At 41.0% G+C, this 27,974-nt stretch overlaps 2 protein-coding genes across 2 annotated transcripts in view; one reads left to right on the top strand and one right to left on the bottom strand.

Annotated features, from left to right (window-relative positions):
• Window positions 1–19,855, top strand: part of GTF3C3 (general transcription factor IIIC subunit 3) — a 33,132-nt gene extending 13,277 nt beyond the window's left edge. Inside the window, exons 9-18 of the mRNA XM_065413257.1 lie at window positions 91–194; window positions 729–900; window positions 1,518–1,720; window positions 2,472–2,573; window positions 3,681–3,816; window positions 4,820–5,057; window positions 5,563–5,753; window positions 12,979–13,103; window positions 18,661–18,813; window positions 19,362–19,855. Of these exons, the coding sequence (XP_065269329.1) occupies window positions 91–194; window positions 729–900; window positions 1,518–1,720; window positions 2,472–2,573; window positions 3,681–3,816; window positions 4,820–5,057; window positions 5,563–5,753; window positions 12,979–13,103; window positions 18,661–18,813; window positions 19,362–19,484 (1,547 nt within the window). The 3' untranslated portion in view covers window positions 19,485–19,855. The remainder of the gene's footprint in view (window positions 1–90; window positions 195–728; window positions 901–1,517; window positions 1,721–2,471; window positions 2,574–3,680; window positions 3,817–4,819; window positions 5,058–5,562; window positions 5,754–12,978; window positions 13,104–18,660; window positions 18,814–19,361) is intronic.
• Window positions 19,856–24,604: 4,749 nt separating this feature from the next.
• Window positions 24,605–27,974, bottom strand: part of CCDC150 (coiled-coil domain containing 150) — a 45,518-nt gene continuing 42,148 nt past the window's right edge. The window contains exons 22-26 of the mRNA XM_065413584.1: window positions 27,788–27,856; window positions 27,540–27,701; window positions 27,070–27,156; window positions 25,817–25,936; window positions 24,605–24,715 (exon numbers count right to left, since the gene is read on the bottom strand). Coding sequence (XP_065269656.1) covers window positions 24,605–24,715; window positions 25,817–25,936; window positions 27,070–27,156; window positions 27,540–27,701; window positions 27,788–27,856 — 549 coding nt within the window. The remainder of the gene's footprint in view (window positions 24,716–25,816; window positions 25,937–27,069; window positions 27,157–27,539; window positions 27,702–27,787; window positions 27,857–27,974) is intronic.

The raw sequence follows: 27,974 nt of genomic DNA, 5'->3' as shown, positions 1-27,974 counted from the left end.
TGTAATGAGTAAGAGGGTATAATAGAAAGGTGTTGAGGATGTGGTGTCGTTAAAAGCTGTTGTTTCAGAACTAAGTGTTGTCTTTTGTAGCTGAAGATAAAGTTAGCTGCTCTATACCTGATGGAGTTCCAATAGACATCACAGTAAAACTAATGGTGTGCCTGGTTCACCTGAACATCCTAGAGCCACTCAATGTAAGTAAAAACTAATACATAGATAAAATGGGGGTAATTTTGGTAAATCATGTAATGTGGTGTTCTCACTTTTTCATGAGTGAGGACTTAAGTTTGACAGTATGTTTTTTACTGTTCATTTTTAACAATGGCCACAAAGCTAGGAAGGTCGTCACAAGCACTACAGGAGGCATGTAGGATGGATTTTAAAAATCATAATTATAATATAATCTCAAGACCTCTCACACACCATCCTGATGGAGCTTTTACAAGGGTATTTGGATTTGAAGTTTGCCTTTCCTCTATCAGAGCCAAAATAACATTGTTCTTTTAGGAACCTATCCTGAAATACTAATCTCATTTTTTCCCTTTGAAATCACATAAAAATGAAGGGTTCAAGTTTCAGGATGGACCACCTATGCACATTGTTTCAGATGTTGAATAGAAAATGTAAATATTCCATTGCCTTCTAATATAAAATGGGTTAGCACAGTAATTGTTTATGTATGTGGCTGGTCTTAGTTTTTTTTTTTTTATTATTTTTTTCGGGGGAAGCCTCTTTTGACTACTCTAGTGGAGCAAAATCCAGAGGATATGGGGGACTTGTACCTGGATGTTGCAGAGGCGTTTCTGGATGTTGGAGAATACAATTCAGCACTACCACTGTTGAGTGCCCTAGTTTGTTCCGAAAGATATAACTTGGCTGTAGTTTGGCTCCGGCATGCAGGTAACGACATTGCAATACTGCTTAACACTTTTGACTGAAGCGTAGAAACTCATTTCCATATGATGCTAATAACATTCTGGTGACATTAGTGCTTTAAAGGCCTGAAACTGATAGGTGCTTTTGCAGTGCTGACCACCATCATGTCCCATTGACCTCTTAGGCCATTAGTTAAGAATGTCTGAACATTGGATAGAGAGTTCATATGATAAATTGTCATAAGTGTCTACCATACTGTAGTTATGATTAGAGAATATCACATTTATCCTTGTGGTGGAAGGTTTTCTTTTATGGAGGTCTCCTTCAAGTGTGTCCAAAAATGTTCAGATTGATTGAAACAATTTCCACATAAATATTTAGTCTTAACAATGAAGACCGTTGTTCAACTTAACAGTGTTTTTTCTTTTAAGATTCTGCAGGTTAAATGACACTGTTATTCCTCAGGTACAAGATACTGTATTGTGTGTTCCTATTTTAATAATATGTGCTCAGTGTAGTTCTATTTGTAGAGCACAACAAAAGCCTGTGTGTGATACAGAACTAGTCTGGTTTGTATGAAAATAGGCACAGTCTCACTTCTGTCATATAAGCATATTGTATTTGTTGATGTTTATTTCTAGAATGTCTAAAAGCCTTGGGATATATGGAGCGTGCTGCAGAGAGCTATGCAAAAGTTGTTGATCTTGCCCCGTTGCATTTGGATGCAAGAATTTCACTTTCTACACTTCAGCAGCAGCTGGGTCGGCCTGAGAAAGCTCTGGAGGCTCTGGAACCAATGTATGATCCAGATACATTGGCACAAGATGCTAATGCTGCGCAGCAGGTAGGTGAAATGCTATATAATGTGTCTTGACTCTTTTGTCCACAGTTTTGGTGTACATAATTCTGTTATGGCAAGAGTGTATTGCTAAATGCATTTCTTTGGTAAATTTCCTCCATGGCATTTAGAGTGATTTTGTATACTCTGTAAAGACACATCGTAATTTTATCGCTGGTAAAAGATGCCAGCTTGACAATACTGGAGACTGTGGTCCATCTATCTACAGCACAGGTCACAATAGGGGTTGTGGTGAAACGTTCCCTACTGTGCTCCAGAGGGACCACCGCTAGGGTATCTCACTCTACATGTCTGTTTAATCCCGACTCCCAGTATCTAAATTCTGACTCTGATTTTTGTGTGCTGTATGATCACCTGTCCAATAGGAACTGGACTAAAGACCAGTCACTTCACATCAGCTGTCCAACAGACATTAACTTTTGTCTACTACTGATCTGATTGTAAGTGGTGACGTAGTTGATAGGTTCTGTATCCCATTTCCAATAGCTCCTCCATCAAATAAGATCTATACAGATTTTCTTCTAAATTTAAATGATGAAACAAAACAACTATTATCCGAGGGAAGTTTTGATTTTCCTGTGCTGTCATTAAGCTTTTACTACAGTTTTCTAAGTATTATTATTTTCTTTTTTGGTACTGATACTATACTAGCAGCCAGAAAAGTAATGTTTATAAAAACACTAAGTGTAGGTAGTGGTAGTTTATGACTTAATTAACTCTGCTCAATGTTATCTAGGAATTAAAGTTACTGCTCCATCGTTCAACGCTGTTGTATTCTCAAGGCAAAATGTATGGTTATGTGGACACTTTGCTTACCATGCTAGCAATGCTATTAAAGGTAAGTTAATTCTTGTAGCCAAGCTTTACTGGATGGGACAGACATGTCCTGTTTAAGCCAAAGGATAAATGTACTCAAAAGTATTAGAAATCTATAGAAATAATTGTAAACCGATATCTTGTATATGAAATATCGTTTAATATGCCTGCATCATCATCTGGTATACCTGAGTCTTTCAGAGGTGCCCCAATCAAAGTCACTAAGTATCTTTTGAGAATTAGGCCATTAATTTGTAATCAAAATAATGCTCTGTTCGGTATAAGCAGAACTTCTATTGTATGCGTTAAACTACTGATATGCCTTCTTTACGGATACTCCCTATTTGTATATGACATGTTTTTATTGGTATTTTCTCACAAGTGTCTGCATATGTTACATTAAATGAAATATACACTAGGGTCTTTACTGGATGATTTCAAGATTGTTTCAGGTCTATAGTATTCCTGACTATGCATAGAACAATCAGAACATAGAATCACTTTTTAATCTTTGTGGTAGACAGTATTGTGTTTCACGTATAGCTACCGTAAATTACACAAGCAACATAAGATGAATTAAAGTGAAATTATTTAAATAACTTTCCTTTTATGTTCTTGTTGTTCTATTCATATCATAACAAAAATATTTTTAGGTAGAATTTACTTAGTTTGCAAGTTGTTACTTTTTGTTTGTTTGAGTTTTGTTATATTCAGAGTTCTATTTCCCCAAAATTGTTACAGTTTGGGATCACAGTCACTGTACCAATTGGATAGTTGACTGTCCACCTGTTTCTAAAATCTTGATACTGGTAGCATGGCATCTTTTTTATTATGCCTCTAGGAAAGAAGTTTTGATTCGGTTATAAACAGAAGTCTACCAACCTTCATAAAATTCAACTCCTCTGGAGAGCTTTTATCCTTCTCTTTTGGATAACTCAGTCTAAACAGGAACATGAAACAATGCTAAATACAATCTTATTGTGAACAATAGTCAAGTATGCTTCTGCTTATTATGGCATAACTGATCTGAAAACTATTTTTGAACACAGCTAGAGCAAGATGTATTGGCAACAGGATGTATTCATATAATCAGAAACTTAGAATGGTTGTCCTTCATAATTGTTTCCAGGTAGCAATGAACAGAGCTCAGGTGTGTTTGATATCTAGTTCCAAATCCGGGGAGAGACACCTTTACCTTATGAAGGTGTCTAGGGATAAAATTTCAGACAATGATGACCAAGAGACCGCAAACTGTGATGCAAAAGGTAACAGACTTAAAAAAAAATAAATCATGTTAATTTCCTACATACCAAAAAATCCTGGAATTATGTTACATTCCAAATCCTTATTCAAATGTACATGACTTTATTAGATCTGTTTCACCCCCATGCTTTATTCATACAGTCAGGGCCGGCTCTAGGTTTTTTGCCGCCCCAAGCGTGCACAAAAAAAAAAAAAAAACCCTCCCGGAATGCCGCCCCTGGAATTGTGCTGCCCCAAGCATGTGCTTGGTTTGTTGGTGCCTAGAGTCGGTCCTGCATGTAGTGCCTAATTTAGGCTCTGATCCTACAGTCTTTACTCAGATGAATAGTCTGATTGAAGCCAAGGAAATGACTTTCATAAGTAAGGACTACTTGAATGAGTAAAGGTTGCAAAATCTTGTTGTTAATATGAAAGAGAGTATATTAATGAATGAGCTACTTCCATCAAGCCAAGCTTTGCCACAAACGTTGGCACAAGCCTATATTGATGGGCTTAGGAAAATCATGTTTTCCCCTTATTTAAAAGCAAGCTAATCTAATCTGACAGGCAGATAGTATAGTCAGTACTGCTGCTAGGGGAAAAGTCTCTTTAGGCATAACAATATTTAAAAACAAAACAGAATGCTTTGTTTTCCAGCTAGATCCAAACTGTGACTGATTCAGACTTGTAGTTATTTAGCATCATCAGGTAAATGGGGAGGTTTTTAATGTGTGTTTATGTAATACTGGAGCAGCTTGAATTGCTGCTGTTTTAAATTCCCTGGAATTCTGAAGTTCTCACTTTAATGGTTATGGGTTTGTTTAAAAAACCAGGTATTTCATAAATTGTGTTATGAAAGATTTCAAATACCATTGAAATGTATTCCACTATTAATGTAAAAGACTCTTTGTTTAAAAAAACAAATAAAAGTTTAGGCTGAAGTTTAAAAAGCGTGTGTGTGAGTGTAAGTCTTTAGCCCTTTAAGACTTTAATTTCCTTGACTGATTGTGTTTATTAATATTTTAGCAATATTTGCTGTGCTCACAAGTGTGCTGACAAAAGATGACTGGTGGAACCTCCTCCTGAAAGCCATATACTCTTTGTGTGACCTTTCCCGATATGAGGAGGCAGAGCTGCTGGTGGATTCCTCACTGGAATATTATTCATTTTATGATGATAGGCAAAAGCGCAAAGAGCTGGAGTACTTTGGTCTTTCAGCTGCAATTCTGGACAAGAACTTCAGAAAAGGTTACAACTATATCAGGTGAGAATCATTGGACTGTAGCTGATCACAACGTTATGTTTTTTAATGGTCTGTATAATGATTTCCATTGAGGTTGTAGTTACATTGCTGAGAACATTTGCTGTTGATGTAATAGTTAATTTCTGAATTGCGGGTGGGATGATCTTTTGTTTCTAAAAGAAACAGAATACTGTTTACTTTAAATTTGCCTTAAAAGCAGATTCATTGACTGAAACGATGGGGCTTTTTGGTGTCCTTTAATTGCAAAGCAATGTAATACAGTAGCTAGCTCTATGTGCAGTGCAGTTCTTTGCTTATCTTGATGTACATTATGAAAGTACTCTACAAGCTTTCTTATCCCAAGTTTTGGCTCTTTTACTGATCTAACGTTTACTTCTGGGAAGTCCAAAGTGAAAGAATAGTCTTAAAGCAAATTGTAGCTCCTGTGGCTTCCCCTATAGACTGTTCACTCACTGATTTATTGCATATTTACATATTCAATAAATGCTTTTCGCTCACATTTTAGGATAATGCTAATGGAAAATGTTAATAAACCACAACTCTGGAACATCTTCAATCAAGTCACCATGCATTCTCAGGATGTACGACATCATCGCTTTTGTCTTCGATTAATGCTGAAAAATCCTGATAATCATGCACTGTGTGTCCTAAATGGGCATAATGCATTCGTATCTGGTAGTTTCAAGCATGCTCTCGGTAAGGCCATCATTATACTGTACTAATATCAACAAGTATGACCTTTAGGGGTGTGAAATGTTAATTTCCTGTACTTATTTTTACCATCAAATTTCTCATATTTTGAGTGTATTTTTCAAAGTAGAGTGAATGTGCCCTTGAGGTAGGAAAAAAAATCACTGTATTTATTTCCTGCTTCAATAAATGAAGTACAGTTCTTAGTGTTAGTAGGCATTTTCATACTATTTAACCATTTGGTAACAGAATCTCTGAGCATTACTGAATGGACTGGCAGTGTTTCAATATTTGGTTTAAAATATATATGGTATACGTGATTTAGAAGTTTTCTAACTAACCTGCAAGAAAGATAATTAAATGATGTCACTAAGAAGGAAACAGGCCCATTTAATCAGCAGTATATGGCAAATGTGAAGTTTCAAGTGTTTGTTCAAAGGAACATTGACTCGTAGACTTTAAGGTCAGAAGGGACTATTATGGTCATCTAGTCTGACCTCCCGCATGATGCAGGCCACAAAAGGTGACCCACCCACTTTCCCTTAACTCAGCTGTTGAAGTCTCCAGATCGTGATTTAAAGACTGCAAGTCGCAGAGAATCTTCCAGCTTGCGACCCCTGCCCCATGCTGCGGAGGAAGGCAAAAAACCTCCAGGGCCTCTGCCAATCTACCCTGGAGGAAAATTCCTTCCCGACCCCAAATATGGCGATCAGTAGAACCCCGAGCATACAGGCAAGATTCTCCAGCCGGACCCTCATTTTACCAGCGGTGACACGTTAGTGCCTAATTGACTAAAATCATGTTATCCCATCAAACCATTCCCTCCATAAACTTATCTAGCCTAATCTTGAAGCCAGAGAGGTCTTTTGCCCCCACCGTTTCCCTCGGAAGGCTGTTCCAAAATTTCACCCCTCTGACGGTTAGAAACCTTCGTCTGATTTCAAGCCTAAACTTCCCCACGGCCAGTTTATATCCATTTGTTCTTGTGTCCACATTGGTACTGAGCTGAAATAATTCCTCTCCCTCCCTGGTATTTATCCCTCTGATATATTTAAAGAGAGCAATCATATCTCCCCTCAGCCTTCTTTTGGTTAGGCTAAACAAACCGAGCTCCTTGAGTCTCCTTTCATAGGAAAGGTTTTCCATTCCTCGGATCATCCTAGTGGCCCTTCTCTGTACCCGTTCCAGTTTGAGTTCATCCTTTTTAAACATAGGAGACCAGAACTGCACACAGTACTCCAAATGAGGTCTCACCAGCGCCTTGTATAACGGAAGCAGCACCTTCTTGTCCCTACTTGAAATACCTCGCCTAATGCATCCCAAGATCGCATTAGCTTTTTTGACAGCCACGTCACATTGCCGACTCATAGTCATCCTGCGGTCAACCAGGACTCCGAGGTCCTTCTCCTCCTCAGTTACTTCCAACCGATGCGTCCCCAGCTTATAACTAAAATTCTTGTTAGTCATCCCTAAATGCATCACCTTACACTTCTCACTATTAAATTTCATCCTATTACACTGCTCTACAGCCAAAATGCTTCTGAAATAAATGTAGTCAAACTTTACTAATTCTGGGTCACTGAGAACGAAAATGATGCTTAAAATTGTTGATTGGCTCTACTTTTCAAGATATGCTATTGGGTCAGTATATATGACCCTTGACTTGGGAATGGCGGAGGATAAGTGAGTTATAAAGGGAAGGGATCTCAATTTAAACCAGAAATGACTAAAATACATCTTTGACTGGATCTATGAATAAATCTATGACTGGGTTTGGACAGTACTTGCTTTTTAGGCAAAACAATGAATGATGCAATCTGAAGCTGGTATTGCGTCATACATGATATGAATTGCATCATGTTATTCCTAGAAGTCATGGATGATGCAATCATAACGAAGCTTACATCACTCTGCTGAACAAATTGCCCTATATCAGCTCTAGAAATCATACAGTGTCGTGCTCTCTTATTTGTCAGTGTTTGATTTTGCAAAGGGACACATTTCTGTTTAGCCAAAGTGAGCAGAGATGCCTCGTACTTGTGTGAACAGTGCAGATAACTTCTGCTATGTTTGTGGTGAAGTGACTTTTGCATCACAAAAGCGCAGTATAACCACTATGGTTGTTAAAGCCTATCACCTTTATTTTGGCTGCAAAATTGGAGATCAGGACAAGAGGTGGGCCCCACACATATGCTGCAACACTTGTGCAACAAATCTTCGCCAGTGGTTGAACAGGAAAAGGAAATCTATGCCTTTTGCAGTGCCAATGATTTGGAGAGAGCCAACAGATCATACCAGCAATTGTTACTTCTGCATGGTGCCTCCAGTTGGGAAAGGTGTGTCAAAGAAGAAAAAGTGGACTGTGCATTATCCAAACCTTCCATCAGCTATACGCCCCGTACCCCACGGAGAAGGACTGCCGGTTCCTGATGCACCAGAATCATTCTCACTTGAGTCAGACGAGGAAGAGGAAGAGGATGAAACTTCTGGTCCTGAACCATTAATGTCACAGGACCCACATTTTCTCCCATCCTCCTCCTCTGAACCACACCTCATAACACAAGGTGAACTGAATGACCTTGTCAGGGATTTGGAACTACCCAAGAGTAAGGCAGAGCTGTTGGGCTCCAGACTACAGCAGTGGAATCTCCTGGCAGGTGATGTTAGGGTTTCCATGTTCCGTGACCGTCAAACGGATCTTGTCCCATTCTTCTTCATGGAAGGTGATCTTGTAGCCTGCAACAACATCGATGGTGTGATGGCAGCCCTCAACATCGTTCACGATCCAGATGAATGGAGACTGTTCATTGATTCATCGAAGACGAGTCTTAAAGTTGTTTTACTGCATAATGGCAATGTTTTGCCATCAATTCCAGTTGGTCATGCAGTCCATATGAAGGAAACCTATGACAACATGAAACAACTTTTGAGGTGCATAAACTATGACCAACATCAGTGGCAGCTTTGTGGCGATTTGAAGGTTGTTGCTCTCTTGCTTGGTCTGCAGACTGGATACACAAAGTACTGCTGTTTTCTCTGCGAATGGGATAGTCGTGCAAGAGATTCCCACTACATCAAGAAAGATTGGCCACTCCGACAGTCATTGGAGCCTGGGAGGAAAAGTGTTCAGCATCCACCACTTGTTGAATCAAGGAAGATTTTGTTACCACCCTTACACATCAAGCTGGGTCTGATGAAGAACTTTGTCAAGGCCATTGACAAAACACAAGCAGCTTTCAAGTACCTCCGTGGAAAATTTCCAAGGTTAAGTGAAGCTAAGATAAAGGAAGGTGTCTTTGTTGGTCCTCAGATTCGTGAACTTCTTCGAGATGCTGCATTTGACCATGCACTGCGTGGCAAGGAAAAGACAGCATGGAAAGCCTTCCAGTTAGTGGCAATAAATTTTCTCAGAAATAACAAGGCAGACAACTACAGGTTGTTGGTGGAAAACCTCCTCAAGGCATACAAAAGCCTTGGTTGCAACATGTCACTAAAGATACATTTTTTGCACTCTCATCTAGATTTTTTTCCACCGAACTGCGGAGCAGTGAGCGACGAGCATGGCGAGCGATTTCACCAGGACATTGCAACAATGGAGAAACCCTATCAGGGCAAATGGAGCACATCAATGCTTGTAGACTATTGCTGGACAGTGACAAGAGATGCTCCATTTAATGAATACAAGAGACAAGCCAAGAAGCACTGAGTAGACACTGAATAGGACTAAACTATGTACAGAATAGTTTTTTGCCTTTTGTTTCATAATAAATTTTATTTATATAACCCTTTTGCTGATTTTTAAAGTGTTACATAAACAGGACAGGTGAAATATTATCATGTAAAGCAACCATAAACACATGAAAAGACCTAGGTTTACAATTTATGATTAAAACTCTACTATCTACACAATATACATAGACATAAAATGTAAAAACTTAAATATCTTAGAAACAGTAGCCAATCAGTTGTTTTAATTGTCATATTTGAATTCAGCACATCAAAATACATAATAAATAGCACATTTTATCTCTGAAGCAGACGACTTCTCAAAAATTGTAGACCAGTGTTACTATTACTCCAATTTACAAGGTCATCCAAGTCTCCCTGCAGAATATCCTGATCCTTCTCCGAATTGGCAATACCTCCCAACTTTGTGTCATCCGCAAACTTTATCAGCCCACTCCTACATTCGGTTCCGAGGTCAGTAATAAATAGATTAAATAAAATCGGACCCAAAACCGAACCTTGAGGAACCCCACTGGTGACCTCCCTCCAACCTGACAGTTCACCTTTCAGTACTACCCGCTGCAGTCTACCCTTTAACCAGTTCTTTATCCACCTCTGGATTTTCATATTGATCCCCATCCTTTCCAATTTAACCAATAATTCCTCATGCGGTACCGTATCAAACGCTTTACTAAAATTGAGGTATATTAGATCCACCGCATTTCCTTTATCTAGAAAGTCTGTTACTTTCTCAAAGAAGGAGATCAGGTTGGTTTGGCACGATCTCCCTTTCGTAAACCCATGTTGTAATTTGTCCCAATTGCCATTCATCTCAAGGTCCTTAACTACTTCTCCTTCAAAATTTTTTCCAAGACCTTGCATACTACAGATGTTAAACTAACAGGCCTGTAGTTACCCGGGTCACTTTTTTTCCCTTTCTTGAAAATAGGAACCACATTAGCTATCCTCCAGTCCAACGGTACCACCCCCGAGTTTACAGATTCATTAAAAATTATCGCTAAGGGGCTTGCAATTTCTGGCACCAGTTCCTTCAATATTCTCGGATGAAGATCATCCGGTCCGCCCGATTTAGTCCCGTTTAGCTGTTCAAGTTTGGCTTCCACCCCGATACGGTAATGTCCACCCCACCTCCTTTATTCCCCTCTGTCCTGCTCCCTCTATTCCTAAACCCTTCATTAGCCTTATTAAAGACCGATGCAAAATATTCATTTAGATATTGTGCCATGCCTAGATTATTCTTAATCTCCACTCCATCTACATTCTTCAGCGGTCCCACTTCCTCTTTCTTTGTTTTTTTTCTATTTATATGGCTATAAAACCTCTTACTATTGGTTTTAATTCCCCTTGCAAGGTCCAACTCTACACGGCTTTGGCCTTTCTCACTGCATCTCTACATGCTCTGACCTCAATAAGGTAGGTTTCCTTGCTGATCCCTCCCCTCTTCCATTCTTTGTACGCTTTCTGTTTTTTCTTAATCGCCCCTTTGAGACGCTCGCTCATCCAGCTAGGTCTAAATTTCCTGCCTACTAACCGTTTTCCCTTTCTCGGGATACAGGCCTCGGACAGCTCGTGCAACTTCAACTTGAAATAATCCCAGGCACCATCTGCCTTTAGATCCCTAAGTATGTTAGCGTTGCAGGGTTAATTTAAGAAATTGTCATCAGCCTATGCAGTTTCAGAGAAGAGCAAGTTACTAACAATACAGGTCTGTCGCATCTTACGCGCATTTAACATGCATGACTTCAGCTTTACGCGGTCGGCAAAAACAAAAACCCCCAAAAAGGGAAAAATAACAATTTTAATACTGTACCTGTAGTGCGGGCGATTTTGCCCGCCATTCAACTCAATGTAATTTTGACTATACGCGGTTTTCGCTTTACGCGCTAACTGCGGAACGGAACCCCTGCATAAGATGACTCGCCTGTATAATTAAAATAAACAAGAAGTTGCCATTTTGCCAGTCTCCTTATATAGATTAGGGCAGAGGAATTTCAGGTTCTGATAGCAACCACTCAAAGTCCAAAGTTGTGAAATTAGTTGGTGGTCTCAGCACAGTTCTTAATGGATATGAATCCACATAAAAAAAAAATCAACATCCTGTTTGGAACTCCTTTTGTAATTCTCAGTAGCGTGACCAAGGCCTGACAGGTCCTGGAGCTTGAACCCACCCTCCCACTCTTAAGAGTGATACCTCAGGTTAGTGTTGAGGCACACTGGAGGTGGTCAAGTGGGAGGTCTGTATTGCCACTATCCATGTCTTACCTGTATTGTGGATCACCATAGAAGGCAGCCAGAATGTTCAAAGTAACTACTGATTTTGAGTGCCTCTATTTTTGGATGTCTAACTTGAGAGACTTCAAATGGGTCTGACTTTCAGAAAGTGCTAAGCACCCACTCTCTGAAAATCAGGTGCCTTTAAAGTATCTAAAGTTGGGCACCCAAAATCACCTACTCTCTTTCGAAAGTCTTGGGTGAGATCCTTGTCCTGTTGAAGTCCGTGGGAGTTTTGCCATTGACTTCAGTATTTCACCCCTTCTTCTTATTCTTCACAAGGCTGACTGTTTGACATCTTTCTCAGCACTAATATTCAAGAAAAAGAAAATGTGTGGAATGAACCTTCTGAAATTAAAATTTGTGATCCATTAGAAAGTGGCATTTTCTTTATAAAATGACAATAGGAAAATAAGATGTTTCTTTCTTGTCAAGTAACCACAAGGCACTCAATCAGAAACATTGACCATGTTCTGAATTATGATAGTTTTTACTCTTTCATCTAAAGAGCATTAACCAGGCTTTAAAATAAATATGCAGGAGAGTCCTAGATCTTTAGTTGGTGTAAATCAGTTTATACCATCTGGGGCTCTAGCCCACGAACTCTATAACAAAATTAGTTAATTTCACACTTTGTTCATTGTACACATTCAGTACATACCATTTAATTTCTTTTCTGCTTTTAAATAATACAGATCTTTATTATTATAAATGTTTTGTTTTTAATATGCTAGAAGCAACCAGTTCATCACCTGGTGTAAATGATCATAGCTCCATTGACATTAGTTAAGCTATGACAATTTATACCAGTTGAGGATCTGCCCCAGGTCTCTCAGAAGAAAATACATTAGAAAGCAGTATACACCAAAAGTCTAAAGAACTTACTCATGATGTTTCAAAAGATATTGTTGCTGTTGCACCTTGCCACTCTGAGCTCCAACCCCAACAAGACCCTCTTTCTCCTCTCTCAGTAAGTCTTTGTTTTTATTCTGAATGTTAAGTGTGGTATCTGAGAGCTGCTGAAAACATGAGAGCTGCTGCAACTCCTATTCTCCCTCTTTCCTGTTTTGATGCAGTCATTTTGAAATCTGATTATCTTTCTTGTTTCCTTCCTTTTTTCAGTTCACACTTCCAAAAAAGTGTTGGGTTTTTTGAAAAAAATGAAACCCAGTTTTAGAGAGAGAGTCAGATCATTTTCTCCTGTTTCTCCTAGGACAATATGTGCAAGCCTTCCGTACTAACCCAGATGAACCTCTGTACAGCCTTTGCATAGGCTTAACTTTCATCCATATGGCATCTCAGAAGTATGTGTTAAAAAGACATGCTCTTCTTGTACAGGTGAGTTATTTTGTTCTTCCTTGTGCATAGCACATGGTGTCATTTAGTTCTGTCATGGCTCACACAGTTACAGCTCTGACACATTATTAGAGCTGATTGACATTTAAAAAATAGATTTAGGGTAGGATTTTCAAAACCCTCCAAGTACCTTAAGAACACGTGTCCCAGTGACAGTCAGCTTGTGCTCCTAAGTCATTTCAGTTCTTGAAAATCTCCCCTTTGTGAATAAAAGCAATTCAGTTCATTTTGTTGTGATTTGGGGAATAGCTTGCATATATTTAGGCAGCTGCCATGTATTCATGAAAATATAAATAATTTCAGCTTCACTAGCTTTAATATGGATGTTTATTCATCTGACCCTTGTGCTGGAAGTGAAGCATTCACTACTCTGGTTTTTAAAAACAAGAGGCCCTTACCCAACCAGGGAGCAGGAACACCACCAAATGACTTAGATGACTAACCACGAATAATGTAGCTGAAGCAAACAGTTCACAAATAACCATAGGTTGAAAATTTTGTCCAAAATATTTGCTGAAAACCTACAAATGAAGGGACGCTCATGGGAAGATCATCATTCTGGATTGATTCATGAATGATTCATTAAGCAAAACGGGCCAATTCCTAGAGAGCATAATAAATAGTTTGACAGCTCTACCAACTGTACAGTAGGGCTGAGTCAAATAACAGTTCTTCACTGAGCACATTGAGATTGATGTGTAATGCATGGGGGAGTGTTAATCAGTGAGCAATCCCTAGTAACTCGTTAAGGGCTTGAGCTCACAAGATGCTGAGTGCCCTCAATTCCCATTGAGGCAGCATTGGGCCCTGTGAATGATTTGGATTGGTCTGTAATGATCCAATTGAGGAAATCTTGTGCTCTTTATCCTGAAGGCATTAGGGACCATGGCATAATGGCATAGACGCCGACTCCGTGGTGCTCCGGGGAAAAATTGGTGGGTGCTCAGCACCCACCGGCAGCTCCCCACCCAGCTCGCCTCCACTCCTCCCCTGAGGACAACGCATGCCTGCTTTTCCCCCCTACCTCCTAGTGCTTGCCGCTGCGAAACAGCTGTTTTGCGTGGCTGGGAGGGAGGGGGAGGAGGGGGAACGTGATGCGCTTGGGGAAGAGGCAGGGATTTGGGGAAGGGGTCCAATACGGGCAGGGAGGAGGCGGAGTTGGGGTGGGGACTTTGGGGAAGTGGTTGGAATGGGGGCGGGGAAAGGGTGGAGTCGGGGCGGGGATGGGGACGGGGGGGGGTGCAAGCACCCACCGGCACCGGGGAAAGTTGGCGCCTATGCATAATGGTATTAAAGTGATTTAACTTTTGATATACTGCAATGGCTCTGCTCAGTTGTATAACTGGCTTGCAAGTTTTGTACAGAAAAGTGTGTGGATAATCAGCTGTGCATAAGATCACTATGGACAAATTGCCTATGAAATTTAATTTCTTAACCTAAGCCCCTGAAGAAAATGGCATTGATTTAATTAAAAAAATTAACAAACTAATTTGCATCTGGATATTCAACCTTATAAGTCAAATTTCAACCCACACTCTTTTTCTGAAGATATTTCAGCTACTGTCTGTTGTTAAAATATGACACACATTGAAAGTGCTAATCACTGTCCTTTCTGTTGATGTCTCCTGGATCCCTGTATTCAAATTTAGGTTAATTACCTTGAAGGTTTACACGGATTCCTGGATTTGCATGGCCCACAAGGAGACTCTCTTCTTGGATTGCAGCTCCAGCACAACCCACCCTATCTTTTTCCACCTTCAACCAGTCCCGTTTCTTCATGTCCTCACCTGCCAGACAGTTGGGGCTGAACAGCCCCACACGGGATCTGAAGCTTGTGGATCAGGCCCATTTCTTGTGCTGGCACGATCCTGATTTTCTTCATTATTTCTAATCCCTTCCTCGGAAAATCCAGTTTTTTTATTCCCTCTACTCCTCCTCCCTTTACCTTTCAGTGAACCAAATGAGGCTAAGAGCTAGGGCCAACATATTCCAGTTCGGGGGCATGAAGTTAGGCACCTAAATAAGGGGCCTGATTTTTAGAAGTGCTGAGCACTTGCAGCTCCCTTTAATGTCAGTAGGAGTTGCAGGTGCTGAACAACTCTAAAACCAGAGCCCTTGTTTAGATGCTGAGCTTTAGGCATTCAAGTTTGCATACTTTGGCTTAATTTTAAATATGTTTAACCACTTTTTTTCTGTCTAATAATCCTTCCTTCCTATCTCTGTTGCTGATGGTCTTCTAAGAATATACTTGAAAAATGTCACCCTCCAAAGATGCCTTTCTTTTTGTGTCTCTGCTTTTCTCATTTCGTATTCACGCATGTTGAGGGTTTTTAATCTTTGCTTGCTTCTAAGTTTGTTTGTTCAGTAGTTCACCCAGACAGTGACCTAGTGGTGACCCTAATTATCATGATTAGCTGTTAGAGTCTGAGCTAATTCCTTACTATTGAATGAGCTATTTTCTCTGATTATCAATAGTGGCTGAAGAAATCAAGCCCTCTGGTTACAGCAGAGGCTGCACATTCCTGTGTGACATCAAAATGAGACATAACTCTTGTAATTACTATACTGTAATTTGTATTCCATTTTCCGCCTACTCCTGAACCCAATTTGATTTTTCCCAAGACTCTTCCAATTGAAAAAGAGAAATGTTCTGGTGAATTTTAATCTGAAAATGATTGTGTTGAATGTGTTCTCTTTGGGAGGTGACTCAGGTCCTAACACCATTCACCTTTATAGCACTGTACAGACATTAGCTAATGAATGCTCACAGCAACCCTGTGAGGGAGAGAGGCAGGCAAGTGTATCATCTCATTTTATAGATGAGAAACTGAGGCACAGAGGTTGAATGACTTTACCAAAGTTACATAGCAAGTCAGTGGCAGAGGTGGTGGTAGGGATGGGGGCAGTAGATCCTTCTGAATGGGGGGCAGAGGGATAGGAGGGAGAGCAAGGGGAATTACCCAGTGCTTGGGGCAGGGGCAGCACGCGGAGCCTCGTGGCCCACCTGCCTAGAAGCTGGACCCGCTGCTGGCCACTTCCGGGGCACAGCGCGGTGTCAGAACAGGTAGGCACTAGCCTGCCTTAGTTGGGCAGCAATGCCGACGGGACTTTTAACGTCCCGGTTGGCGGTGCTGACCAGAGCCGCTAGGGTCCCCGGGTGCTGAGCAAGGTGACCCAGTGCCTTACATGCCGCGACCCAGTACTGAGTCGCGACCCGAACTTTGAAAAACACTGGTCTAGTGGCTAAACCTCCGGACTGGGGGAATCATAAATTTTAGCTCTGCCAGAGTTGGGTTCCTGTGGGAAAACTCTCATTGGCTCAGAAGCATGATTAGACCCTTTGTCTTTTTATTTAGGATATGTGAATTGTCCATTACTTTACTCTGAGCTGTTTGTTCCTGCCCTTTTAATTTTTTTTATTGGCTAAGTTGCAGATTTTCATCTGCCCCCAACTGGTAACTGTGTGAAGTTAACTGGTATTGCAGGAGTTTTACAGGGAGCACTAAGCTGTGGGGTGAATGCATTTGTATTCCAGAAGTAGTACTGTGATGCATTAAGGGCTTGAAGCTAGAAAAGGCTTTATTTAACTATTTTTTTTTTTGATGCCATGAAAAGAAGAGGTCTGAAATAGTAATTCAGATTAATGTAGGGCAGGTGTGACGGGTTGGAACCCACTTCTGGGATGCCACCTGATGTACTGGGATTTCACTGAGCCCGCAGGCTCCACTAGCCTGGTCCTCCTTTCCCTCTGTCTTGCTGAATCAGGCTCTCTGGCCTCTTGCAGCACACACACAGGTAGGGAGCACAGCTGTAGAATCACACAGAGTCTGCAAACAGCTCTCTATGGGAAGATTCAGCTAGGAAATTGCCCAGCACTCAAGTGCAGCTTCCCTCTGGAAAGTAAACCCAAGATAATATCGTCTTGTGCTGTCTAGAAAGATCTGCACAGCGCAAGCTCATAAAAATTTGCTCTCTCCCTCAATGTGGAGAGAGATATGCACAGCTTCTCTCTCCCCGCTCGCCCCCCGATATGAATTGCACAAACTGGGTTATGTTATAAACAAGAAATAAGTTTATTAACTATAAAAAGTAAATTTTAAGTGATTATAAGGGATAGCAAACAGAACAAAGCAAATTACTAAGCAAATAAAACAAAACATGCATACTAAGCTTAAAATCTTAAAGAAACTTGTTTCAAGAAGTAATTTCTCAACCTAAATGCTGCTTTTGGGGCAGGTTGCAGAAATTCTTGAAGGTTAGCTACCATGATGGCAGCTTAAATCTTCAGGCATCTTATTCACAGACTAGATCCCTTTTCCAGCCTGGGTTCAGTACTCCTCCCCCTTTCCCTTTGTCCTTGTTCCTTAGGTGTTTCCAGCAGTCATCCTGGGTGGGAATTCAGTGAAGAGTGAACCAAGATCAATTTAATCCCCAGCCTTAAATAAGATTTACATAAGGCGGGAATCTTTTGTTTCCCAGTCTTGACCTCCCCTTCCTTTTAGTGGAAAATTACTAGAAGTCCAAGATGGTGTTTTGTACCACGTGACAGGACCACCTGACCTAGTAATGTCACAGCTAGTCCCAGGACACCTCTCAGGAAGGAGAGAGATTAGTATCTTCAGAAGTCTTATTGTTTCTTCTTAATGGCCCATCAAAGGTGATGGCCTGCTGTCTAGTGGGTGTCTCCCAAATGCACACACAGTTGTAATTGTTACATAGTCTATATTCCTAACTTTAGATACAGAAATGATACATGCATATAAATTGGATAATCACATTCAGTAAATTATAACCTTTCTGATAATACCTTATAAAGCCCATAAAATACACCTCTATCTTGATATAACGCTGTCCTCGGGAGCCAAAAAATCTTACCGCGTTATATTGAACTTGCTTTGATCCACCGGAGTGCGCAGCCCCGCCCCTCCGGAGCACTGCTTTACTGCATTATATCCGAATTCGTGTTACATCGGGGTAGAGGTGTATATCTGTTATGCCATATCCATATCATAAGCATATTTCCATAAATAATATGGGGTGTAATGTCACAGCAGGTTCAAATTCAAATGGGGATAAAGGGGGGTGGGGTGGGCAAGTGTTTAAAAAAAATAGTAGACAAGAGGTGGTGTTCTAAAGCGTAATAGGTATGGGGTTAAACAATCAATCTCATTGTATCTCTTTGTTCCTCCTTTCCTTTTGTCTATTTAGATGGTAAGCTCTTCAGGGCGCGGGCCTGTCTTACATGTCTGTAAAGTATCTATCAAAGTTGAGTGCTATAGAAATAGTAATAATTCTGAACAACTTTGCACACAGCTTATCAAAAGGATCTGTCTGTTGTCTTCACCGTGTGAGACGCTGAGGTCACAAAGCATCTCCTCTGTTGGTCTAGTGTGTCATGGAAAGTGGATGGCTAGTTTTTACATTTGGTCTTAAATTAGGCAGTTATATTTATGGGCAAAATACTCTTTTTGCAAATTTAAAACATGCTGCTTTATTGTTTTACAAAAAATAAAGCTTCCAATGTATGTTTTGTGCATAGGGATTCTCTTTCCTTCACCGGTACCTGGGCCTCCGTGGACCGTGCCAAGAATCTTTCTATAACCTAGGCCGTGGCCTTCATCAGCTGGGATTAGTGCATCTGGCAATCCATTATTACCAAAAGGCACTTGAGCTTCCTCCTCTCATCTTAGAGGTACCTTATGGTTAAACATTTGAACTATAAAAGTAAAATCAGATCAGCATTACTAATATGTTTTAACCAGAAGTAAAACTAGTGCACGAGTGTCTAGTTTATATTTGCATTGAATAACCCCAATATAATTTCATAGGCACTAGAGAAAGCACGTGATTTATCATCTGAGCAGTATTTATGAACATGTATAACTCAAATTGCTCAGGTAATAATTGTCAGGTTTATTTTATTATCTGGCTGGGTGTAGCAACTGCAAGAAAATGGTTGCTGAACAACTTTGCCACCTGAATAAAGAAGTGTACATAAGGGCCATTTTAAAAGACAGAATAATATTAAATATAACTGGCATTTTCTGTTTAATGAGTATGAAGGTTTAGTATAAAAATACAGAATTCCAATGTAACTATCTGAATGTGGTGGGAATGAACTGAGTACCTAGATGATGAAGAACTTGCCCATGTATGTTATTGCACTGATTTTATGTTTTTTAATGTAACTTATGGTATAGTATTCATGCAAGCTAGTAAATGATTTTTTAATTCTTCCAGGGAATAGAAGCTGATCAGACAGACTTGCGAAGAGATGTTGCCTTCAACTTGTCACTAATTTATCAGAGCAGTGGAAATTTAAGAATGGCTCAAAAGCTGTTGTATACATATGGAATCGTATGATGGAGTTTGTGGCACCTGTTTGTGACTAAGAGGTAGCCTGCTAGGAAAATAACATTTGTCATTTCCACTGGGGCATTGAGGATCTCAGGCATTACACACCAATGGAAAGACCCATTCAAAAAGATATGTACATATTTTTTCTAAACTGATCTAGATGTGATTGGATCAGAGTTGTTAGTTACTGTATATATTTTGTTTCCTGAACTTTTGAGCTATTTTTTCCATTTCCTGAGGTTGGAACTGTAAAATGCCCCGATACAACCAAAGTTCAACAAGCAGGCTTTTGTGAGCAGATTCTCCAGACATACTTAGATGTTGGTTGAGCACCTTATTGATGAGTTTTTGTGACGCCTGAAGTTGGTGCTGGTACACAGAATTCTCAACTGAATAAAGGACTAAAAATGATGTGCACGTTTTTTTGGAGAAGATTTTTAAAAAGTAATTTAACTGGCTACTGTCCAAGTTCAATTCTGGCAATTGGTTACATTTGCCGTGTACTGTACAAAATTGTTACTATTATATAGGAGAGGGAAGACTGAAGAAATGGGCTTGAGGGGCGGGGGAAGATATAAGCCGAACACCCCCAGACAATAGATGCTCTTGGATTCCTGGGGGGGAAGACTTGTATCATTGAGAGACTCTCTGAAACTTGTCTTCAGTGAGATTTGTTTTAAAAGCCTTTGTAGCATTACAACATTAAATTTTGGTATGTGTAGTACTTTGAGCTGGCCCAACTAATTAAAGTTTAGTGGTAACACAAATTCTATTAGTTAGTTTGGTGGTATCATGCATTAAATCTCAGCCACTTGTTACAGCTCTTGAAGAAAATTGGAACAATGGTCTTGCCAAATTCTCTGTTCCTGGGGAACCAAAATATAATTTGTTTATATTAGATCAGATGATGAGATCAAATGGTCAGACAAAATGACGACACATACATACTACTATTGAAAGTTTGCTGTTCACTCATCAACACATTGTGTGATTTTTTTTTTTAATCTGTGGATTTCTAATGTGTTGAAGGTAAGAGAAAATGACTTGTGTTTTGGAGGATAGGTCATAACTGACCCAGCATTTATAGTATCCCGCATATTATACTTTCTTCCCCAAAAGTCAGCTTTAATTCTGCTATTTTCTAACTTGAATGTTAGACTTTGCAACCTTAATTTGGCTCCCTTTTTTGTGTCAGTATGATAGTCTCTAATTTTATGATCAGATACTGCTTTTTCCACAACTTTATTCAGTGCACAGGACGGATGGTACTCAAGGAATTAATTGGATCCAAAACATAAATGCACGGAAGTTTCTCAGAGAAACTTGTTACATTGTTTTTCACACGTTAAAATCTCCCTCCCCCCCCCCCCCCACTGCATTCTCGTAAATGGCGAAACTGCTTTTGCTAAAACTAAAAAAAAATCAGCCGGAGGCGGAAACCTTTAGCTTTAATGGTTGGCAAAGTTGTAAGCAATTGATAAGTGGCTTAGAATGGAAAAAATTGTTAGGCAACTTTAACTATAGTTGCTGCCAGCTCTGACATTCCTTTTCCAGTTTAATGTAAGAAAATAACTTGTAGACAGTTCTGTATCAAATAATAAATTATTACAATATTGGGCTTAATTACCTGGATATTCTTGTTCTTAGTTATTAGCGTGTGCTTAGATACTGTAGTGAGGGGTAACTTGGACATCCCTAGAAGGTTGTTTACAAAAGTGTCCTCAAACCCTAACCAGAAATGTGTTCTGTCTGAGTGATACTGGGAATGACCATTAGAAAGCTGCTCGCTATCAGCACATGTATGTACATTCAGTGAAGGCTGTGGATCCAGAGTAAGGGCTAACCATGTCTAATGTTGTGTAATACTATAGCTCTATAAGTGAGCATATTTTTATTCAGTTTTGCCATCTTCCAAATATTACTGAGGTAGAAAATGTTTATTTAGTAGAAATTTCACACTTCCTCTAGCTATTTACCATGGCAGCTCATCGTTCTTATCCTGATTATCCACTTACAGTATGGCAGTGTCAATGAAAGGTGTACATCTATCTACTCATACCAATAGTCAGCAGGTGGTGGTAAAGTTACGGTCTGAATTTAACTCGGCCGACTACAATGAAAATAAAGCGATCTCAGCTGTCGTGTTGTCCCCTTTGACAATTTTTAGAAAGAGTTGGGTGCATTTGGAAATCCCACCACATGAAACGGAGTTAAAAAATTACATCCCATGGCTTTCAAGATGGTGTGCGCTCCTACCTCCATTAAGTGCGCGGGAAAGTCCAACCCATAGCTGTGTACTGTGAGACAGTACCTAATACGAAAAAAGCTGTTTTAATGGCAGGTCAGTGCAGGGTGGCAGCCTGCCAGGGAATAGCTGTGCCCTGCAGGAAAGGCTGGTTGGTGACTCTGGAGCTGGTATTCTTCCTTCAGTGTCAGTAATCAGTGCCCCAGCATGGTACTAGGAGCATCTCTTCTCATTCAGACACAAAACAGAGCTCCTGCCCAAGACCAGGGTGCTGTCTGTAAGAACAGCATTAACCATACTGTTCCTGTAAAATTCAGGTAATTGCATTCTGCCTTTATCAATTTGCTATGCAGTTGCGATAAGCTGTGATATCCTTACTTCCTGTCATGCTACTCCTCAAACCTCGCCACGATGAAGGGAGTATTCAGCAAAAACTATTCAGTGAACAACAAGGCATTTCCCTAGTCCTTTGTCCCATCCTCTGGGCTTTACTGTAGCAAGTATATAGCCCATAGTTTGGTAGTGGTTAGGATGGAAAGCACTACAGCAGTGTAAGTATTACTCTATGCTTAGACTGCACTTAAGTCTCACCAGACTCAATCCTAAACATCTCAGGACAAGTGCTTATCGTGGACTTCTTTAAAAGAAATAATAGGTTTCATGCAACATGGATGAGAATGACAAACTGCAAATACTGTAGTAATTAAAGCAGATTTAATGACTATTTAAATACAAAGTCAGCAGATTAGATAACTATACACAGCAATTATACACACAGCACTCTCGTGCCTTGTATCTGTGAAAAGAAGGTCTGATGAAAGACGGAATCCATGCCCACTAATCACTAAAACAGCAGCTCCTTGGTAGCAACGATTCCTACGACAGGAAACTGGATGGTAGTATGTGGAGCTGTCTTCCCCTGCCACTGGACCATACCTCATAGCATCTCTTTCTAGACGAAGGGCAGTGTGTTTTGTCATTAACAGTTAGCCACATAGCTTAACTAGATCAAATAGATGCAGTGTGAGATAAGGCAGCCAGTGCCATGCTAGGTTGGTTTCAGGCTCTGCCTACAGCTTGGTGCTAAAGTTGGCAGAGTTAGACTACACTACTGATACTGACCTGAGAGGAGAACAGGGCTCTAGAACAGAATCCTACACATAGGCTCATTTTAACCCCGTCACTCAGAAGTGATGTGGCGTGCAGAAACTCAGCTCACCATGGGGAGGAGGAACATAAGGTTGTATTGAAGGCTTCTGCTACTTAGGAATTTCAGCAACATAACTCTTTAGGATTTAGGGCCTGAGCCAAAGGCTACTGAAGTTAATGAAAGATACCTATTAGCTTTAAAGAGCTTCCAATCAGGTGCTTAATCACTAAGGGTCTGATCCTGTTTTCACTGATGTCAATGGCAAAATACCCATTGACAGCAATAGGGGCAGGCCCAGGCCCTAAAATAATGGTTCAGGCTGTTGTCATATAAATCTAATTATGCTATAAAGGTAGGTATATAAAATGGGTGGAATGATTGTTATTTGCCAAGTCCCAGCAATATGCTTGGCCCTGTACACACCACAGAGGAAGGCATGGCCTCTGCCCCACAGAGCTTCAAACTAGCCCCACAGAAACAAATGGATCAGACAACTGGAGGAAGCTTAGGAAACAGCACTGCAATTATTAAATTAAAATTAGGTGTGTAACAGCACATCTGATCTAGCTGGGTTACACTGTAAGCCAAGGCAGACGAAGTTTTAAGGAGGGAATCTGAGCTACTCATAAGTGCTCATTAATTGAACAGTGGATGAAAATTGTTTCTATATCGTAAGGGAATGGTAGTTAAAGTCTTAACCCGCTGCAACTACGGGTGTATAGCACCTGCTCTGGACACCTCCTGCCCTTTGGGAAGCTTGTTCCATGGTGGGGCAGAATTAACCTACTCTATTAATCACATGGGTACCAATGGTGCAAGGTGTTCTACCTGGCAGCCTCTCACACCCACATGGCGCACCTTCCAGCAATGGAGCCTTGGGCAAAGACAGGGCTCCTGCAATTGCCCAAGGCCACTGTCCTCTCAGGGCCCAGGCCCAGGCTCCTTTTACTGCTACTAATGGTAGCTATTCCCATCAGCTAAGAAGGGATTCTCCCTGTACTGGTCAAGCAACCATCAGTATCCAACAGTGGACAACTGTCCTGTTTCAGCAAGTTTACCATCACCAGCCTAGGAATCCAGGAGACCATCCTCTGGATAGGCAGAATCCCTGCATAGCAATCTGAGCTCTCAATAATAATGATGCCTCCTCACTTTGCAGGGCTCATTCCAACCCACTACCCTCCTCTTGAGCTGCTAAAACACAAATGAGAGATGTGACTGGTGACATAGATCCAGAACGTAAACTTACTTGTATAGGAAGCTTTGGAGAGAGGAATAATTTCTTTGCTATAAATTATGGTTCCATGATGAAGCATTTAAGCAAACTAGTCACACTCAAAGACCATGTTAGGATGGGGGAAATGGAAATCTGCCTCACAAAATGATTACATTCTAGTATGTGTCAGACAGGTGAGACTTATAAGCTAAGCTGAACTGTAGTACACAATTTAAATTAATATTCCAAAACCTGTCTGCACTGGTCTCCTATCAGCCAGCCAGTCAATGTGCATTTTATTTGAAGGGTCTTCTTCACTGATACAGAGCAGACCCAGTTCATACAGGACCTCTGCTTATAGACACTTAAAAATCTTCTGAAATATGCAGCTGCTTATAGATCAAGATACTTCAACCTTAGGGCTCATCTTCCAGCATGTGAAGATCTGGTCTGAACTGTGGTGTTCACAGGTGCAGGGTGGTATGGCAGCCTGGAATCTCCTGGGTTAGATGACATCACTTCCTGTCTAGCTCTGATTGGTACTTCCTGGAGATGAGTTTGAGCTGCTGTTTAGTCTCCCACCGATTCAGGGAGGCTTGGCTAGGGAGTTTCACAGCTTTTTCCTTCTCCGTCTGTTAAAGGACAGGGTACTGGATGAAAACTGATCTATCCCCTCTCATTCCCAATGAACAACAGCAGAAAATACAGAGATTGCAGCAGCTCAAGATACATCTTTAGAGGCAGGTCAAACAGCTATCTGGGAATTGCCACAGCTGTAACAAAGGCTCTGAGATCTCCATACAAAACAAGGTAAGGAGAACCGTCTTTACAGAACTGTTTGGATGAGTGGTGGGGAGAATGGCAGCAGTCATGGAGAAAAGCAAGAGAGGAAGGCACACTAGAGCCACTCATTTTCAATACAGTTTTTTGGGTCAGAGCTTAATCAGAAATAAAATATAGCTGGAGAGAAGCAGGACATGGATAATGGAGAGAAAGGGGCTCCCTCGTTCCTCTCCTGTCCCCAACTGGCCCTAGCAGGTTAAACAACTGTCATTTACCCACCAAATAAGCACATCCTGTGAAACATCAGCAAGAAGTGAGAGAACAAACTAAACTTCTAAACCTTTGTCCAGGGGCTTACTCCTTTGAGAGTGTTTTCCTGCTCCAAGGAGATGCTAGTTGGGCTGAGAGAGGTGTGGGCTGATAGGAACTGCAGAAATCAATAGGGCTTAAGAAACCAAAATTCTGATTGTCACCTTTAACCTGCTGAAGAAATGAGATAGGAAAGAGGGGGGGGGAAAGTTTTGGTCTGAGGTTTGCTCTTCCCCTCGCTTGAAGTGGGGAAGTTTTGTTTGGAGATCACGCCTCTCTGCTCCTGCTCTGCAAACAGCAGAACATCACAACAGGGCAGAGTTCTCTTATAGTTCTCCAGAAACTGTCTCCTGCCCATGTTAAATGCATCCAAACAAAACAGTGTTGGCTTTCTTCTGGCACTGGTACTCGCCTCTGTATAGGAAACACCTGCTACAGTCCCGCATGACCTTGCTATTACCTTCACTTCAACAAGTGCCAGCACTCTTCCCTGCAACAGCGCCGCCTGGCTGTACTAATATCATTGGTCTTCTGACACATACACAGGGAACTCTACTACAGGCTGTTCCCTGTTCCTCATCCTTCCATTAACTATGCGCCTCTACCTTGAAAGTAAAGGCAATTCCCTTATTTACCTCCTTGCCATAGTTCCTTTCACTGGGGATATTCTGCTGTTTGTTTTTCACTAGCTCTAGCTGCAGGCTGTCAAACTTGGATTTGAACCAGTGGTGAGCTTCCTCCAGGTTAGCTGTGATCTGAGGAAGAGAGTAGTGATTAGAGTCAGAAAGAGAACTGTTAACATTTCCAACTTCTGGGCTGCACACTGGACAGGCAGAATTCCAAAGCCACACTTCTTTAAATCTCCCACCTCTATGCAAGCATAGAGCATGCTGCTTGGCCATCCTGGCCTACTTCCTGCAACATTGTGGAGGGGGTGGAAAGGTCCACACTGCACTGCTGTTACCCCCTTATTGGGTAACTAATGGGCCTCTCATTGGCACTTGCCCTAGAGAAGACAATTCTAACTAGAGGGAAAAGCATAAAGAAGGTGGTAGAGGAAGAGAGTAAAATGAAGGCTAATTACAGTAAGCCACAGAAGAATGAGGGGAGAGAGCATGGCCTTTGCTTGGCAATGTGCTGGCTCCAGGATCATTTAAAGAACAACAAATGCTGTAAAATTACCACTCCCACTGTATTAGCAAGTTATTTTACATCCTGTGTTAGCAAGAACTCTTGTTAAGGACAATCCTATATGCAGATACTACAAAGTACTGTAGAGTTTGAATTGAAAGGCCCTTTATTACTTACTCCCTTACCTACACAGGAGACCTGCCTTGTAAAATAACTACAGTACTGTACAATTTGGCACCAAAATACTGTAGTAACACTTCTGTAAGGTATCGTGCTTTGGACTATTACTGTGCAATATCATCGGCTTTCAATAAGTGATGAGGTGCATGGGGAAATGTGACTCACCTTTAAAAGAGGTGGTTTGGTGTAATGTCATTCAAAATGGTACAACATAGCAGCTCACACACTGCTTAATGGAGAGGACAGATTAAATGCAGGTGTTTTAAACTTGTCAACACACACCAGCCATTGAACCAGGTGGAAACTGACAGACATGGCGAGAACTTCCTCTTGCAGGCCCAACTAAACTATAATAATTTGTATAGGAGACTATTAAGAGTTCTAACAGAAGAAGGGCCTGGGATAAGTACCAGCCAATAGACTGTGGCTGCACCTTACTTCCCACCTCATCAAAAGCTTGCTCTTAACATTTAAAAAGCCCCCCGTGCATGTCCCACAAACAAATCTTGTCATCGCCAAGGAAGGATAACTCTAGCTTTGTACCAGAGGATCTCTTCTTTCCCACTGTTGTACTCACCTGTTCTGATTCTACACTGGCTTCTTTCAGTTTCTGCTCAGTTTCCTCTTTGCATTTCTTTAAGTGTTTGACTGTATCATCTAGCTTCTAGAGAGAGAGAGAAAAATAACTCCCAAACCCCTCTCTTTATTTTGCTCATGCAGGATATAACACAAACCATTTTTATGTAACAGAATGAGCAGGAAGCTGGACTGGAAAGTTTTAGTAGAATAACAACTCCCAGCCCAGTAGGTCAAATATTAAGTTCCATAAAAGCACATGCCTTACATTGCTGGCCACGCTCCTATAAGCAGCTATAAAGAGGTTATAAAAGCCCCCTTGGCATGGGAATGTGCACCCACCACCGGCAATAGGACCCTACATGTGTGGCCCAGCGACATGCTCAGAGGCAATAAGCATTCAGCTCCCAGGACAGGATCATGCAGCTCAGCATGGATCATACTGTATTTCCAAGGCTGTGAGCATTTTACCTGACACTGGTTCTCTAGCTGCTGCCGCACTTTTTGCTCCATTTCCAGCTGGCTCTCCAGCTGCCTGTTCCGTGTTGCCACTTCATGCTGGTTTTTGGCCAAGGTCTGCATCTCACTCTGAAGACTTGTTAACTCTGTCATGAATTTCTGGATGCTCTGTGACTAGGGATGGCATGAAAGTGAGATCTCAGTGACCGCGTGCAGATTCTAATCTAATGGAAAGGGGAAGTTGTATAGTGAGCTCCCACCTGCTCATAGTTTTTCTTCTGATACTGCTCCTTGATCAGCTCCATTTGCCTCAGCTCAGATTCAATCTCCTGAAAATAATTTTAAATGAAAGGAGGAAGCTTTAGTGAAACTGTTTCATGTGACAGAGCTTGGGCTACTCCAAACCCCATCCTTACTGTGTGACTGAGGTTTGGAGTAACACATGCT

Source organism: Emys orbicularis, chromosome 11 (genome assembly GCF_028017835.1).
Source record: "Emys orbicularis isolate rEmyOrb1 chromosome 11, rEmyOrb1.hap1, whole genome shotgun sequence".
Classification (NCBI taxonomy): Eukaryota; Metazoa; Chordata; order Testudines; family Emydidae; genus Emys; species Emys orbicularis.
The sequence above is the reverse complement of the archived record's forward strand: the minus strand, read 5'-3'. Positions and strand labels throughout refer to the sequence as shown.